General features: G+C 39.1%; 2 protein-coding genes across 2 annotated transcripts in view; one reads left to right on the top strand and one right to left on the bottom strand.

Moving 5' to 3' along the window:
• Positions 1-233: 233 nt before the first annotated feature.
• On the top strand, positions 234-3,400 carry pnp5a (purine nucleoside phosphorylase 5a). The gene is made up of 6 exons (XM_067580788.1): positions 234-515; positions 1,367-1,536; positions 1,626-1,729; positions 1,929-2,104; positions 2,326-2,516; positions 2,903-3,400. Exons 1-6 carry the CDS (start codon positions 493-495, stop codon positions 3,118-3,120), a joined length of 882 nt encoding a protein of 293 aa, XP_067436889.1. The 5' UTR covers positions 234-492; the 3' UTR covers positions 3,121-3,400.
• Positions 3,401-3,800: 400 nt separating this feature from the next.
• capn1 (calpain 1) overlaps positions 3,801-16,291 on the bottom strand; it is a 31,938-nt gene continuing 19,447 nt past the window's right edge. The window contains exons 7-22 of the mRNA XM_067580787.1: positions 14,486-14,569; positions 13,052-13,137; positions 11,084-11,158; positions 10,390-10,550; positions 9,704-9,864; positions 9,507-9,518; positions 9,070-9,281; positions 8,709-8,748; positions 8,554-8,619; positions 8,389-8,446; positions 7,622-7,686; positions 7,361-7,429; positions 7,091-7,169; positions 6,781-6,897; positions 6,486-6,544; positions 3,801-6,325 (exon numbers count right to left, since the gene is read on the bottom strand). Of these exons, the coding sequence (XP_067436888.1) occupies positions 6,299-6,325; positions 6,486-6,544; positions 6,781-6,897; positions 7,091-7,169; positions 7,361-7,429; positions 7,622-7,686; positions 8,389-8,446; positions 8,554-8,619; positions 8,709-8,748; positions 9,070-9,281; positions 9,507-9,518; positions 9,704-9,864; positions 10,390-10,550; positions 11,084-11,158; positions 13,052-13,137; positions 14,486-14,569 (1,371 nt within the window). The 3' untranslated portion in view covers positions 3,801-6,298. The remainder of the gene's footprint in view (positions 6,326-6,485; positions 6,545-6,780; positions 6,898-7,090; positions 7,170-7,360; positions 7,430-7,621; positions 7,687-8,388; positions 8,447-8,553; positions 8,620-8,708; positions 8,749-9,069; positions 9,282-9,506; positions 9,519-9,703; positions 9,865-10,389; positions 10,551-11,083; positions 11,159-13,051; positions 13,138-14,485; positions 14,570-16,291) is intronic.

The following is a 16,291-nucleotide window of genomic DNA, read 5'->3' as shown; positions in this document are numbered from 1 at the left end:
TACTGCAGAACGGTGAACGCTTCCTCCGCAGCTGTGGAGAGGGCGGGGGATGAATGGGGTGGAGGCTGTCGATCGGAACACACATATATTTCCTCTTCCAAGTTGTATACTATGATGAAGGTGTGTCCGCACAGCCAATGGGACAGCAGCATCCACATGCGTCATTTTGAGCAGATGAGGGACTTGGGGGCGGAGGGGCTCTGGACCTATAATAAATCCGGCGAGTGCGCCTTTCCTCCAGACTCAAGTGAGAAGATCAGAAGATTTTAACGGGACTCAACCAGACGAACGAATAGAAGAAAAACTATACATTAAACTAAAAGAAGACTTTTAAATTTTTTCTCATCTATAATATTCAATATTTTTCAAACAGCTGGGCTCTGATTCATCGTTTCACCGCTTTGGAACTTGTGCGTTTAAAAAAGTGTGCAGTCACACATTTGCTACTTTTTTCTTACCTCACCAGACTCTTCTTTTTTTTAATCTTCAGCGATGTTTCCAGAGGCAAACAATGGGTGAGTAGACTACACTTTTGGACAGACTGTACTTTCAGCTTTCCTCTCCCCGTGCAGCTGAACACATGGCTCCTTCACGGGCAAGTCAGGACCGCGAGCAAAAAATAAACCGGCGAGAAAAAAAAATGCGCACATGCGCTCTGGGCAGCAAATGAAAAACCATTCATTTATTTCTGAGGGAGTTTTTGTCTTTTGGCATATTTTTACTTGTTTGCATTTTTTAATGATATGAATATTCCTTATTGGGGCTGTTTTATGGCTTCAGATGTCTTCTTAGTGTCACTATTTATAGCACTGCCTTTAAGGACCAAACACCAAACAAATTGTCAAATTATGGTAATTACAGGACACAGGAGAGTGTGATATTTCAGCTCAGCAGACATGAAGATATTACCATTGAAGTGCAATAGAGGCGTGATATACTGCTGTGACTCTGCAGGAATGTGTGTGTGAGTGTGTGTCTTCAAAAGTCACATCCTTATTAGTAGCAGTTCTCGGATTAGGCCTGCTGCCCAGAAAGAAAAAGAAAACTCTTATCCTGTAATCTGATAATAATGATCATATCACCGCTACTTAAGGAATTAGGAGGGACAGAGAGGTGAATAAGGACACTGGGAAAAAGAAGTATCTCCTGCAGTAAAGTCACAGAGGATACGAAAAAAAAATGTTAACATCACTACAAGATACATAACTGCTGATCTCCCTCTGCTTCACAAGACTTGATAAAAGTTGTTTTTGCATCATTTTAAGATAACCTGACATGAGATAATGCCCTAACCTTTGCATTGATTCCTGCTGGATTGACTTACTTTGGTCACCCTAACCTCCGACCTTCTTCTCGTGTCATTCAGCTACAGCTACGAGGACTGCAAGGCCACCGCTGATTGGCTGCTGGCCCAGACAGACGTCCGGCCCTCAGTTGGCATCGTGTGCGGCTCGGGTCTCGGAGGGCTGGCTGACATGTTAAAGGACCAGGTTGCCTTCAACTACAAGGACATCCCCAACTTCCCCCAGAGCACCGGTGAGTTTACCCACGACACACCTCTCAGCTGCTGACTGGTTGTAATGTACTGCTGATATTTACTGAATGGGTTGTATTGTTTCTTGCAGTGCACGGACACGCAGGACGGCTGGTGTTCGGCACCTTAAAGGGGAGGCCATGTGTGTGTATGCAGGGGCGCTTCCACCTGTATGAGGGCTACCCAATCCAGAAGGTTTGTGTCCTAGTTCTCTGAGTGTATTTAAACACTGGGTTTGACGTCATTAAGGCGCAAACTGCTGTGAAATCTGTGGCCTCTAGAAAATGCTTCATGTCCGGTCACGCTGCTGAAAGATCCTTTAAACCAAAGTGCCCTCTGAATGGTTATATAATGTATATATTTATATACTGTGTGTGTGTGTGTGTATTTCCAGATTACACTGCCCATGCGCATATTCAAGCTGCTCGGTGTGGAGACGGTGATGCTGACCAACGCAGCCGGAGGCCTCAATCAGGACTTCAAAGTGGGAGACATCATGATCATCAAAGACCACCTCAACATGCCCGGCTTTGCTGGCAACAATCCACTGTCTGGACCCAACGATGAGAGGTAGGTCATGTCTCGTGTGTGTACGGTGTTGCATGTTTAAAGATGAATTTTGTGCACGCTGGACATACAAATAGTCTCAAAAAGAACAACATATTTTCTTGTGGTTGGATTTTTTAAGTTGAATGTCTCAGTTAAACCTGTTTGCACACATTCAGCAACACTAGCCTCAGGTCTCCTCTGCTCTTTGCCCTCACTAAACCTTCCACTTCCTCCTCTCACAGGTTCGGTGTGCGTTTCCCCTGCATGTCCGACGCGTACGACAGAGAGCTGCAGCAGCTGGCCATGGATGTGGGACAAGAGCTTGGCTATGGTGACTTCCTGAAGGAGGGCGTCTACTGCGTGCTGGGCGGACCTTCGTTCGAAACCATCGCTGAGTGTCGTATGCTGCACAAACTGGGCGCTGACGCTGTCGGTGTGTATATTTTTAGACTTATCCAGCAATGAAACATGAAGAAATAACATTTAAAGCTGCACAAGTCAAGACATTTATGTAAAAATACACTCTATTTGCCTATATTTAGTTTTCATGTCAGATATAGGCACCTACACCCATAAAATCAAAGCTATAGAGCCGAATACAAGCTTCTAAACTGAAGATAGTAAAGCTGGACTCACCAACATTAGATGCGCATTCTCTCTGTTGATGTAAACATCAGAGGCCAGCCAGCGTGAAATCACATTACATGATTTCTGAGCAGTCAAAATAAACACATTATATTTAACTCTTTTGTATCTATCCTGGTAACTTTTTATGTTTATCCCAGCGTTTTATTTTAAATACCCTCTTTTCCTTTCCAGGCATGAGCACAGTCCACGAGGTGATCATCGCACGTCACTGCGGCATGCGCGTCTTCGCCCTTTCGCTGATCACCAACCAGGCGGTGATGGACTACGACAGCGAAGAGAAGGCCAACCACGAGGAGGTCCTCCAGACGGGCAAGCAGAGAGCGGAGCAACTGGAGCGGCTGGTTTCCACCATGGTGACCAAGATCGAGCACAACAACAACTACGCCTAAAGAGACGCCATGCTCCAACGGCGGCAACCATGCTAGTCAGATGCTAGCCTTGTAGTGTGACCTTATGGTTCACATTTAATGCTATTCTGCCAAAGAAAATCCCACTTAGTTTATTACTTAGGTGAGCAGTTGGGCTGTTTTTAGTCTTAGGTCAATAGATGATAGCAACGCAGTCATCTAAAGAATCTCACTAAATTTGGATCGAACACAAATGCAGAATGCACACAAACCTTTGTTTTCATGTCACTGTGCCTTACATTCCTCTTCTGAGTGGCTCCCAGTGTTGTTTTTTTTTTTTTTTTGTATCATTTTAAATGAGGCGTATTTGTTCTAACTTAATATTTGATCAGCTTGTATAAATGTCTGCAATTTAACTTAACAATGAGCCAAAATTTGCTGTAAAGATCTTAATATTATGATGTTGAAATATGTACATTAGTGGATTTAAGGTATTTTACTGTGCTTGTTTTTTTTTTAATATGAATGTTATTACTAAAGGTACTATTTATTACTATATTAAGTTTGTTTGTGTTGTTCTTTGGGGTGTGGGTGGGCATTTTTTTTTCCATTGTCTGACAGTATAACACATTTTCATTCATTTAATGATTCACAACCATCAATATAATCACTTTCCCCAGACTTGACCTACAGATTCAACACAAATATAAGTTGACCATTAATTTAGAGACTTGTGAAAACATCACTTGCTTTTATTTTCAAGGGTGTAGTGGAGTTTTACAGAGAAGTTACACAGTAAACCAATGTGTTGCATGACTGACGGGTTCAAAGGGATCCAGAATGTTATATGTTGTAAACATTAGGTGATGTTATATAAGCATTACCTGGCAAAAACGTAATACAAGAACGCTGGCATCGAGTATCATACAAAAGGAAACTGTTTGGCAGTCACAAAAAGCATAATTTCAAAATGTGAATCTCCCATTTACAAAAAAAAAAACACCTAAAATGACAGTTATTGGCAGAAGAAACAGTTTTGGTATTTGAAACACTTTCAGGTCAACTCTGCTACATTAAAATAAAATTTTCATTTACACCCTCCATACTCAAATCAAATGATGCCCCTCAAGTCTTTTTTTTTCACCCCAAAAGTAACATGTTATTATGGAATACAACTCTTAAAATAAAATACTTGCTCCCCTTGTTGAACAGAAATCAGGCAGGCAGACATACATATCACATTTCACAACGCATGCATACAAGGTTTCCATCTATTCTGTCTTGCATAATTGTTTACCTTCACCTAAAATATTGACATGTTCTTGTTCCCTTTTGAAAGGCGAGATTAAACAAGGCTGACACATCCTTTTTTTATCCAATATAACATCCAGTTCCAGCCACGATATAAAAGTTTTTGGGGTTTTTTTTTTCTCCATATTTTAAACAGTCTGTAAAAAGTGCCATGCATAATGATAAACACACATGTCTTAAAGCTGGCCAGGATTAGATTTAAAGAAATATAATAGAGCACATTCTCTATGATACAGCGCAGCACCACTGCGGTAAGTCCTTGATGCTGAGGTGAAAGCAAAGTTTGGCACCAGATATAAACAGAAAGTGCCAGTCCAGCAACGTCGCTACGAAGGCCGAGTAGAGATACATATTGGCGACATTCATATGCACTGAATGTTGTAGAGTCAAAAAGAGTAGGCTGAGCAGCAGGTTTCAATATCCATCACATCTGATGTTGAGATTGTGATAATACATCCCATTTTAAAATAGAAAAAAAAACTTAAAGACACAATTGATCTGCAGATTGTCAAATTCTCCGAAGAAACTCTTGGTCTACTTGCCACATGAGATTTTTCACATATCAATTAATTGATTTAATTGAAAACCTGTCAAAAAAGTACTATTTTCCCTCCACCAATGAATGAACACATGCAGAGGGATCCCTTAAAATCAAGTGCTTATCATGAATGATAGCCAATGTGTAATGACTGATTGATCATTTCCAATAAAACACCATTAAAATCTGATTTAAAATTGATTAAAAGGTGGTCAAGACCTGCCAGACTGACAGTGTGAACTGTAAAAAGTACATCTCTAAAGCACTAGTTAGCTACCTGGCAAACTTGAGAAACAAAGGTGGTCCTCTGGTCAAGACAAATAATTCCATCTTGACTATAACATTCACAAGTTTAGCTTACCTTTAGCTTAGCTGCCTACCTTAGTGGATATGGAGAACCAAACTTGATGTTTTTGGAAAAAGAGAAATTAGTTTTTTTCATGATAAAGGTTAAATTATATAGCCAAACCTACAATTGAATTTTTAGGCCGATAAATATATCAATATTTAAACGTTTTAAACATCAGATGAGAAAAGAAGATATGCTGAGCAGGACATTTTAAAGTAAAAAATATAATTGTCTGTAATGGCTGGTTTCAAAATTACCGTAAACATATTATTATTGAATTGTAGTTTCTTGTAATTAATCATGTACACCAATATATTGTCCTGCACAGACTTAAACCAGCTTGAGGAAAAATCAATTATGCTGAGAAAATAAACTTTGTTGATGGACAGATAAATTATGCTCAAGGAAAATATCTTGTAAGGTGATAATAAAAAAATAAATAATGAGGAATATATATACATTTTCCTCCTCAATTTCTATTTGCATTTATGTAATTTAGTGTTTATTAATTTTTTCTTCAGTTTATTTGACCACTTCATTTAATAATTTACTTTCTAATAAGTCAGGTTTGATCCTCCATAGCCTGGTAGCTAAAGGCTAGTATGGCTAACATTTCTTTAAACATGAACAACAGCTAGGCTAAGAAGGTTTTTTTTTTCAACCAAGCCAGCTACTGTGGGGCTTTTTTTGTCTCCATAGACTGAAATTTAACCAATGAGATTATTTCTGCCCCAAGAGTAGTTCTGCGCTAACATTTTCAGTGCTAACCTTGAATTTGACTACCTGGCTACAAGGAGTGAGCTTCCTTAGTTTGGCAAAAACAGGTGACAAATACAGGATTGGCACATTTTTCTTACACAGGCACTGTAAAGAGGAATTTACAGTTGTTGTTTTTTTTAGCATCAGAGGGCCTCAGCAGTGAGCAGCATGGAGAAGAGGAAGAACTTGAAGGTGAAAAGGCACTTCTGAAACAACACATACAGGGCCTGGAGTGCAACAGTTACTGAGGAGTCCCCTCACCTCTAGGCAAACATGGTCAGGGTAATCCACTGTAGAACAGAGAGAGCAGGTTGTTACAGATGTGGCGAGTAAATATGCCACACAACATAAGAAAACACCAGCTGTTTCAGTACAAATTTAGAAGAAATCTGCGTGAATTGCAAAGACATTGTTTTACTATATGGGAGCATTTCTGTTATGTGGCCATACCTGAAAGAAGGTAAGGGATATGACACCATCTGCATCTGTGTCCATGGTCTTGAAGGTTTCTACAGAAACAACGAGAATCACTCACTTTACAAGCCAAATGCAAGAATTCTGTTTTTATATGTAGCACTTTGAGCATTAATCCTATGTAATTTAATGATGTTGAATAACCAATGGTTCTTGTTTGACTGATAAAAATTAGACACTTTTGAGGCAAACTTCAATGATGATGTGACTGAAATGGTTTGAGAAGCAGGTGAACTGTTTTTCTGGTGAACTGTGCAGCAATGGGACTCACTGAACATGGTCTCCAATCTGACCAGACAGGTGACAAAGTTGTCAAAGTCGACAGCCATGTCTGCCTCTGTGTAGCGCAGGATGATCAGTTGGAAGAGGTGGTTTGTCAGCTTGAATCCTGGAAGACAGTAAGAGATGGAAAAAAAACATCAAAAAAATGTCAAAAAGAGGCTTCTTTTTATTTGGAAACTGGAATCCAGGAGTCGAGCCACTTTCTAAATGTTTGGTAAAATGTGTGATTCTTACATTTTTTTCACTTTTATTGAAATGAAAAGCAAGCTAAAAGGATTTTGAACTTGTGAGTACATCACCTGCTGAATCGAGAGCCATCCTCATCTCATAGGAGCTCATGGTGCCCGACTTGTCCAGGTCAAATTCCCTGAATATAGTCTAACATGTTAACACAAACAGATGGAGAATGAATAAAAACAGACAGCAGGAGGACAGAACAAAAAGACCAAAAACCAGTACACTGGCCAAATGTCAAAACAAGTAACAAGCTGTCTCATGAATTCTCATGAAGCTGAATCAATACTATTTAGCCTGATAACCCTGCTTGACCGATCAGGGTTTGATCTCACCAGGTATCGTTTAATCTTTTCCCAGAGTACATGGAATTCTGCCAATCCCAGCTTTCCACTGCCGTCCGTCTGAGCCAAGAGGTTAAGGGAACAACAAGTCTGCCAGCACAATAAACCTAATTTCTATTATCACAAAAGGTCGATATCAGAAGAATCTTAAGACAAGAGAAAAAGGGCCTCGACAGCAAAATCTAACCAACTGGTTCCAGATGACATCCAGCACCATCGGAGCTAAAGATAACAAATTATGTTCAAGGATACGTCCATGAGGTTTATCATACTGCGACAAGCCTCTTTTGTGAAGCCGTCTGTCTTCAGGTCTTTGTCTGTTTGCATAAGAAAGAGAGAGTGGAACATTAAAAAATGAATTAGAAGCTATTTTACATAATGGATGCAAAGCATGGCCAGATTATCCTACTATGGGGCCCCAGGGCAAAAAGTTGTTGTTGACCCCCACTAGGTAGTACAAGGTAGTACTCTAGAGCTGAAATTAAATTAGTTTATTGATAAATAAGTTGACTTTTGATAATTGATTCATCTTTTTCTATGATAGTAAACTCAAGATCTTTGGGTTTTTGACTTTTGGTCAAATAAGACAAGTACTTTGAATATGTTAAATTGGGCTTCAGGGAATAATTATTGACATTTTCTGACATTATATACACTGGAAAATCAATTATTAAAGAAAATAATTGTTGTTTGCAGCCTTAGAGTAATCTATGTTTGACTCATATGATACTTTGGTGGAATAATACCACCTTGCCACAAGTTTTCAGTGTACAATTTGATAAAAACACAACTTTACAACAAATGAGCTCAATATGAACCCAAACAATTAAGGTCAAATCTGCAATTAATCAAATTTGTAGACCCAAATGATATGGAGTAAACCTGGGGGTTTTTGGGGTCCCTTGGCAGTCGCCCATCGGCCCAGTTGGTAATCCAGTCTTGATGCAAAGTATATTAGAATAGTAATTGAAATGCTACACTTTTATGAGAAGAAATAAACTTCCACTGCTGTTACTAACGTTTGCTGATGATCCTGTTCAGTATAGTTTGCAGCTCTGTGACACTGATCTCCATGTCCTGTTGGCGAAAACAAGAAGGATTAATACGTTTTAAACTTTATATACAGTATATTTGACAAAGTATCCCTTGAACCATTCCACCAAGCTACAGCTACTCTCACTTACTGGCCCAGCCAGCTGTCTGAAGAGATTCTTGAAGCCTGAGTCAATCTGGCTCTCATCTAGTTGAGTCTGAAACACACCCACACACAAATGTATTAAGTACACGTTCTTTTCACACATCACTTAATCATCATGTGATGATTGTTTCATCCTCTTACCTCTGGTGGAAGCGCCGCTATAACATCATCATCAAGCTCCCTGACACAGAAAGAAGATGCTTTCTTTAGAATATTCTGTCAATTTCTTCAACATTTTCTTCCAGGCTTTTTAAAACATTGTACAACATTATGTTTTTTTATATTTTTTCTACAAGCTCTTCATTGCTCCTTTTTTTTTTTTTTGATATATAGCATGATGTACATATTTCAACGGGTATAATGGCTAATTAACATAGCAAGCTATTCAAAAAAAAGTTAAATGTAATAGGTTTTGACAAATTTTAAGAAGACAAAACAAGCATTAACAAAATCTTAATTGTGCCAAGAATTTGGACTTTGAACAGAAAATAGTTCTACTCACTCGGAGTCGGCGGGCTTCTCCGAGAAAACCCTGAGTACAAAGTCAGCCTCAACGTGGGGTTCGAAGGTGGAGGGCACAATGACGTATTCCCCGGCCGGAAGCCGCAACCGTGAGCTGACCTCCCTCAGGTTGATGAAGAGCTCTGAGCGGGCGCTGGAGGCGTGGGTCAGAAAAAACTCTCGCTTTAGGTGGACCCCTGACTTGCCTACAGCCTGAGAGGGGAGCCAGAAGAGTTAGTCTGCATTCAGGAAACCCTTAATAGTATTTTGTCGGGAGCAGCTCTATCTCTTATCCTCTCAAAACCTAAACTAAAATGTTGTAAATTAGGTGTTGTTGAAAACTGTTATGTTCAAATGTCATTATCACTGGACAGAATTTGAAAACAACAGTTTATTAATGAGTTTTTAGAAGAAAAGGAACAGCAGAAAAGCTCTTACCTCATTTGGAACCTGGAAAGGAAAGAGAGAGACGAAGTTACTGACGTTATAAAGAACGGACAGATTCCAGATAATAGATATTTGTCAGCTGTGAATCCTGAAACATTATTATAAAAACTGCAAACTTATCAATGTAATTTAATACGTTGCTTTCAAGATCCATTTTTGCTAGCTGTGTTTGCTGAACTGCTGCTAACCTCATAGACGGCAAAGCCGATCGTCTCCATGTCTTTGCCCTCCTGGCGTTTCTTCCTGCGGTCTTTCTGCATGAGGGCAACCAGGAAACTGCAATCTGCTTGGCCAGGAGTGTCTGGGTTCTTCAGCAAAATCTTGAACTGGGGGTTCAGCCAAAAGGTTGCTGGAGACAGGAGGCCAAAAGGACAGATTGTTCTTTTTCTTTTTGGCTTTAATTTCAAGTATGTTAATTTTTGTTTTATAAGCCACACTAGAGAGCAAACGAGGAAACTGACTCCACAAGTCTCCGGTCATGATGGGTCATTTTCAAAATTCATTTTAAAACAGACCATTGTTTTAGTACTTATTGCTTAAATAGGAGTCACTGGTTCACATTCCTTCATTAAAATTCATCCAAATCCTCTCTCCCTCCTTCAACACCTCTTTGTTCTTGAACATTTTTTGTACCAAAAATTCCCTGAACCAAAAGGGTTATTCAGTGATTCCTGGAACAGTGTTTAGAGAATCATGGGATCTTAAAATTTGCTTTTTAACTCACGCTAATGAAATTCTCTAATGCATCAAAGCTTTAAAAGAATCAATCTCCAAAATGTGCAATAAAATTACTCTCTCATCTCATTCATAACCCCCTCCATACTCTTCTGCACAGTTTCTCCCTCTTTCTTCCCTTCAGCCTCTCATACTGCACCTGGGAAGTTCCTGCAGCCTCCAGCAGTGCTGCCCCTCCTCCATTCACCCTGGTAGAGCGAGGAGCTCCATTTCTTAAGCTGGCTGTTCTGCAGAGTGTCGGCCGTCAGGTTGCAGATCTCCAGACGACTGAACTCACGCAAGAAGTCGCTGAACGACATCCTGAGAGAGGGAGACAGGTAAACTATTAGGACAGTGTGGAGATGCCACAGACACGCTGGCTTACATTTTCCAACACAGAGACCAAGTGTGAAACCTTCAACACACATGAAAAATGATGCTGACATTTCTAATACATACTGTTTGCTGCAGAGAATAAACACGTATCAAACAGACATTACAAAGGGAAACAGAGCCATACAAATACAACACATGCATGGACAATATGAAAAGTTCAACTGTTAGTTGTGTTGAGTTCATTCAGTTGGATGTTGTATGCTATAATTAGCTCACTTGGCTGACATTTTCCAACTTTACTTTCATTTTTATCATCAAACAAACCAGCAAAAGAAATGTATTTTTCCATAATTCATTAAAATTGGACCAACACAGTAAATCTGAATTACAAAGGGCAGAAAACTCTTTGTAGGCTGACACTTTCAAACATGCATTCCATGGCCAGAGCTTAATCAAACTGGTGTGACCAAAGACAAAAATACCTCGTCACACCAGTAATGACACTCAAGCAGACTCACCAGAATTCACCGTCCTCGCTGCGGTTTTGTAGCCGACTTCTGATAGACCGGTCCACATTTTCCCACTCTCTGGAGCTGAGCATTTCACAAACAAAAGAGATGATTGTACAAAAGAAATGACTACTGGACATAGGAGGTCTTGTGGTGATAGACATTAGCCTTGAGGCTAAATTTGGATGATCTTGATCTTGAAATTGTTTCTTTTATATCAGACATTTTCCGTGTGTTTTCCTTTTCTTCTACTTATTTTTTAATAACTTCGCCAACAACCATATTTCTTGCTTAACAAGACAAGTTTACAGTCATGCTAGCAGCCCTTTGAGGCTTAGACACAGCTGTACTTTGAGCTAAATGCTAACATGCTCACAATAACATTTGCTAAAACGCTAAAAGGTCTACCATATTCACCATCCATTTAGCATGTAAGCATGCTGACATTTGCTAATTAGCCTAGCACAAAACACAAAGTAAAGCTGAAGCTGATGGGAACAGTGTTAGTTTTTAAGGTATTCAGTCATAAACATAGATATTGGCCTTATATTGAAATTTTGAGATGATGATGATGGTGTTTCGTTTTTAAGTATTAGTTATTAGTTCATCATCTGGACACCACAGATATCTGTAAAAAAAAAAATCATGGCAATCCCTTTTATAACTGAAGAAACATTAATTTCACTTAAAACCACAAATATCCTCTCATGGTGGCACTGCAAGGAAAGTCATCACCAGTTGGATTCATCCTCCGAAGAAGATGCAAAATTTCTTGGCAATCCATTGAATAGCTAATGAGATATTTCAGTCTGGATCAAAGTAGTGGACCTACCAACAAACCAAAAGACAAACACTGCCACAGAGTCACGCTGCTAACCTGACGCACCAGATGGTTTGTTACACAGAACCAACAGGAGCCCATTTTTTGCCTCAGTCCACTCAATCTGTTAATACGTGCAAGCCATGGTCTGCTCCTCTGCAAGCCTCTGCATTCAAATTCCCTATTCTAACACCAAACAAGCAAATATTTCACCCACTGTTAATGACCTGCGTAAAATAATAAACAGTCTGAACTCTCACAAAGGTTTTGATCGCTTCCCAAACAACCTGACCAGTGAAAAAAACTATCCAAAATCCTGCTATTTTTGGTTGCATAAGGTGTCAGCCTTCAGAAAGCCACAAGGTAGATGACTAGTGGAAACACATTTTGTTGAAAAGACAAATTAGTTTTTCCCCTGATGGTTCCTTAAAAAAATTCTCAAGACATGGAGACCATTTCTAGTGTTTTTATTTTCTTGTCAGGCTGTAAATTGACATATAAAAGTTTCCTTGTTACTCAACACAGGATAACAAGAATCTGCAGAATAACTGAAGTTATATAGATGGTTGGTTTTGCGTTGAATCTTTTTCTTAGTCTCTTCACAGTCTCAAATTCTTTGCTCACAGTCAACATGAGCAGTTACATGCCCATTTAAACATGTAAAGTGTTGAAAATGCTCAGTTGGACTGTAAAAAAATGTCTGGTATTTTTTACTTTCATAACTAAAGCAACATGAAATGATGTAACCCCACAAATTACTCCACTCTGTCTGAGTCTGCTCATTGATGAAAATAGCTGAGGGGCATAGTCAACCCCCTTTCCCTTCAGTTTTCACTTTTTTTTCTTTCTTTCTTTCTTTCTTTCTTTCTGCGACTCTCTGAAATGGGGATGGCCTTGGGGAACTAATGTCATGAGTACTAAATATAAAGGATAAAGACATGGGGGGAAAAAACACCCAAATGATCATTTTGATGCACAAAAATTACTCAGATTCCAAGAGAACAGAATTTAAATCACAGTGAAAACAGCATAAAATCCTTCACATTATCTTCTTATCTTATTCACTAATAAGAAACTGGGAAATGTGTTTTTTCCCTGTCATGAGCTGCCATTTAACTCCAAAATTGTAACATAGTAAGTGTAAAGTAAAATCTTACTTGTCGCTCCAGGCTCCGGTCCACTCTATCTCCCCCCAGGGGTTTCTGACACGAACCAGCTTGGTCATATTACCTCTGTACACCACCTGAGGGCAAAGAAACACCACCTGACGTTCACATTTTGCCACTGCTTTACTGATTTAAGCACATGGTGTGTTTCACAAACACACAGTCACGTGTATCTACAGTAAGTTATATTTATAGTACAGTATTATAAAAGGGAGAAATCAGTTCCAACATTTGAAGAAAGAGGATGCTAGTTATAAAACGAGAAAATACAGATTACGACTTCTTCTTCTTCTTCATTTATCATGTAACAAAGAAATTAGGGATGCACTCTTACTGAAGAAAATGTTCAGAACAATGGTTACTGCTATTGCTCAGTGCGTACAGTGTAGCACAAATTGCAACGTTTAGATACATTTTTGAATAAAAACGCACTATTTGTCGTGTATTTTGGATCCAACCTCTACTAAAACTGACCTAAAAAAGTGAACCTTTACTGTATAAGTAAACTTTTATTCACTGTGTTGTGCTATAGTACTAGTTACAACTAGTAGTGCAACTTCAAGATTGACAGGTCAACATACTGCAGTCTAAACAATCATAGTTTAAGAATTGTATTGTCAGCTTTTGTCAGTATGTATTCAGTTTGGTTGACTTTGGTCCAGTCACAAAGTCACACTTTTGGGGTTAAACCAGACTTTTCAGTCTCATAAAGCTTAATATATTCATGCATATGTACTGCTTTTAGTATTTGGCTACTCTATAGATCTCAGTTGTTCTTTATATTTTAGTGCTATGCTTGGTTTTCGTGACTTTTATCTTTCTGAATCATTACTTTTTACCGCAGGCTGCTCAGGATCTGCTGATGTTGCATCATATGATTGGCTTTTTGTTACAAACTCTGCCTCTTTCACAAGCTCATAGTTGGGTTGGTAAACCGAGTTGCTCAGGATCGCCAATGTTTAAAGTGCAGTGAATCCAAATACTTGAAAGATAGCCTGAGTGAGTGGAAACTGCTTTGTGAGAAAGCCGCCAGGAACACATAACTGAGCAACAATGCATTCCCATTCCAATCTCCAAACACACTGAACACTGTATCTTCTGTAATGTGATATCAGTCTTTATTATAAGTTATTATAAACACGAAGTTATGGATATTTAAGGACTAAAACAGGCAAGTATTTGCTAAGAAAATATGTATTTTAAATGTGTTTTTCGTCCTTTCTGTACAATTCTTATTTCTGAAATAAGAATTTTATTTCTCACAGATGATACCTTCTGTTAAGATCAGATACCTTCATTATTCACTATTTCTGCTAGTACAGGGTTTTCCGTCTTTCATTGTGCATTTGGTCTTTGTTTTTGCAGTTGCTTAAGTCAAATAATTTGTGCCACACTGGCCCACAACCCTGCTTCATTAGCACTCACCTCTTCCACACCGGTCACAGAGTAGGCATGTCCCTTCACCAGCTTCTTGAAGGTGACGGCCTCCATGTCTGCTCTGCCACTGATCTGAGGATGAGAGAAACACGTGCAGAGTAAAACAGAGGTCACTGCAGTTTACAGCATGATTCACAAAAATCACGATGATGGTTACAAAGATGAGAGAAAGTACAAACACACTGCCGCTACACATGTGACAGCATCATTGATATCTGCAGGCGGCGGTCACAGTCACCGTCATAACACGGCTCATTCATTAACACTATCGAACTTTACAGAGTGAGAAATCCATTCGAGAGATGACAGTCACTGGTTGTTTCAGCGAACTCAAACACAGACGTGGCGGCGGTCACACTACACCGTGTATGTGTGTAACCCGATTGAGATGAAATGCAACATGATGTCAGCTGCAAACGTAACGACATTAAAGAGAGCTGACAGATATACACAATGTTGTCAAACTGAATTCCACACTTAATTGCATACCAAATGGGAACCTTGACTTATATGCATACCATCATTTCTCTTCAATATCCTTATGTTTAAGCTCTTTACACTTGATTTTCGGTCATGTCTAAAACAATAGCTCTATGCTTTATCTCTGGTGTTTGTCGTCTTTTAAGTTTTCAGGGCAAATGAGACGGATTGGCAGTTCCTCCTAACTAAACTCAGCAGCATGAGTAAACATACTGAGCGCAGAAAGTGTTCTTCAACAAGAGGTCAATCCCTCCTGTCTGCAAACATGTCTCACTGAATTGACCTTGACATTGACACTGATCGTCTGCCAGCTCCAACCTTCCTACCGCAGGTTCTCCAGTCTTCGCTGCCCTCTCCTGGTGTCCTTTTGTTCCCATATTTTTTCTACTCAAATTGCACTATTAACACTTTCCTCAAACCAGCCTCACCTGTCTCGAGCCCCAATTGTGAGACAGTTCAGCTCTACAAGAAAAAAGACTTCCTGAAGACAACGATTCTCCTTTTTAAAAGATAGTTAGTGGTTCACCAAGTGTACTCTCTGTATATGACACTATAGTGAATGATCCTACTGTGATATATGTGTGTCTGATTTCCTTGATTACCACTGCTACACTCTTCCCACTGTTGGATTCCCATGGTCTACAAAAATGTCTCCAGGGCTGCTGATCTGTACAGCTGACCCTGACCTCTGACCTCCAGGTCAAGCAAAAGCAAAATGTGTCAGACAATAAGCAACATGACCATCATAGCATTGCAAACTATATTCATTATTAAATCATTTGATAAGTAATTTAATTTTGGATTTTATGATTCACAGAGATGTCTTAAAGTAGCTTATAAAGTCACACAAACAGAATATTTGATTTATTATAATATGAAACAGAAAAAGCAAGAAAATTATCTATATTTGAGGAGCTGGAACCAGCAAATTTCTAACACTATCGTGTATTATTATTAGGGTTAAAATTTGTGTGAGTGGGAGATGAAATAAGTGAGTTGAAAGTAGTTGTTGCTGTGAGGAGTACTGAGACTGACTTCAGCTATTTTTAAAGTAAAAATCAGCTGAAGGTAATGAAAACTGAGATGATGGATTGTTTTTCATTATTTTAACATCACACAATGTCACACTTTTTTCAACCTATGATAATCAGACGATTCTTATCACTTCAAAATAGCTGTTTTTCTACCTATCACTGCCAAAGAAGTTTGGAGAAAAAAGCGTATTTGCTTTCCCGTTGAGAGTTGATGAGAAGATCAATAGCTCTCTCATGTTCTACTGTAAATAACAAGCTAGCCCCAGCAGCCAGTTAGCAT

This window comes from Thunnus thynnus, chromosome 22, assembly GCF_963924715.1.
Source record: "Thunnus thynnus chromosome 22, fThuThy2.1, whole genome shotgun sequence".
NCBI classification, from domain to species: Eukaryota; Metazoa; Chordata; class Actinopteri; order Scombriformes; family Scombridae; genus Thunnus; species Thunnus thynnus.
This window is presented reverse-complemented; position numbering and strand designations above follow the sequence as displayed.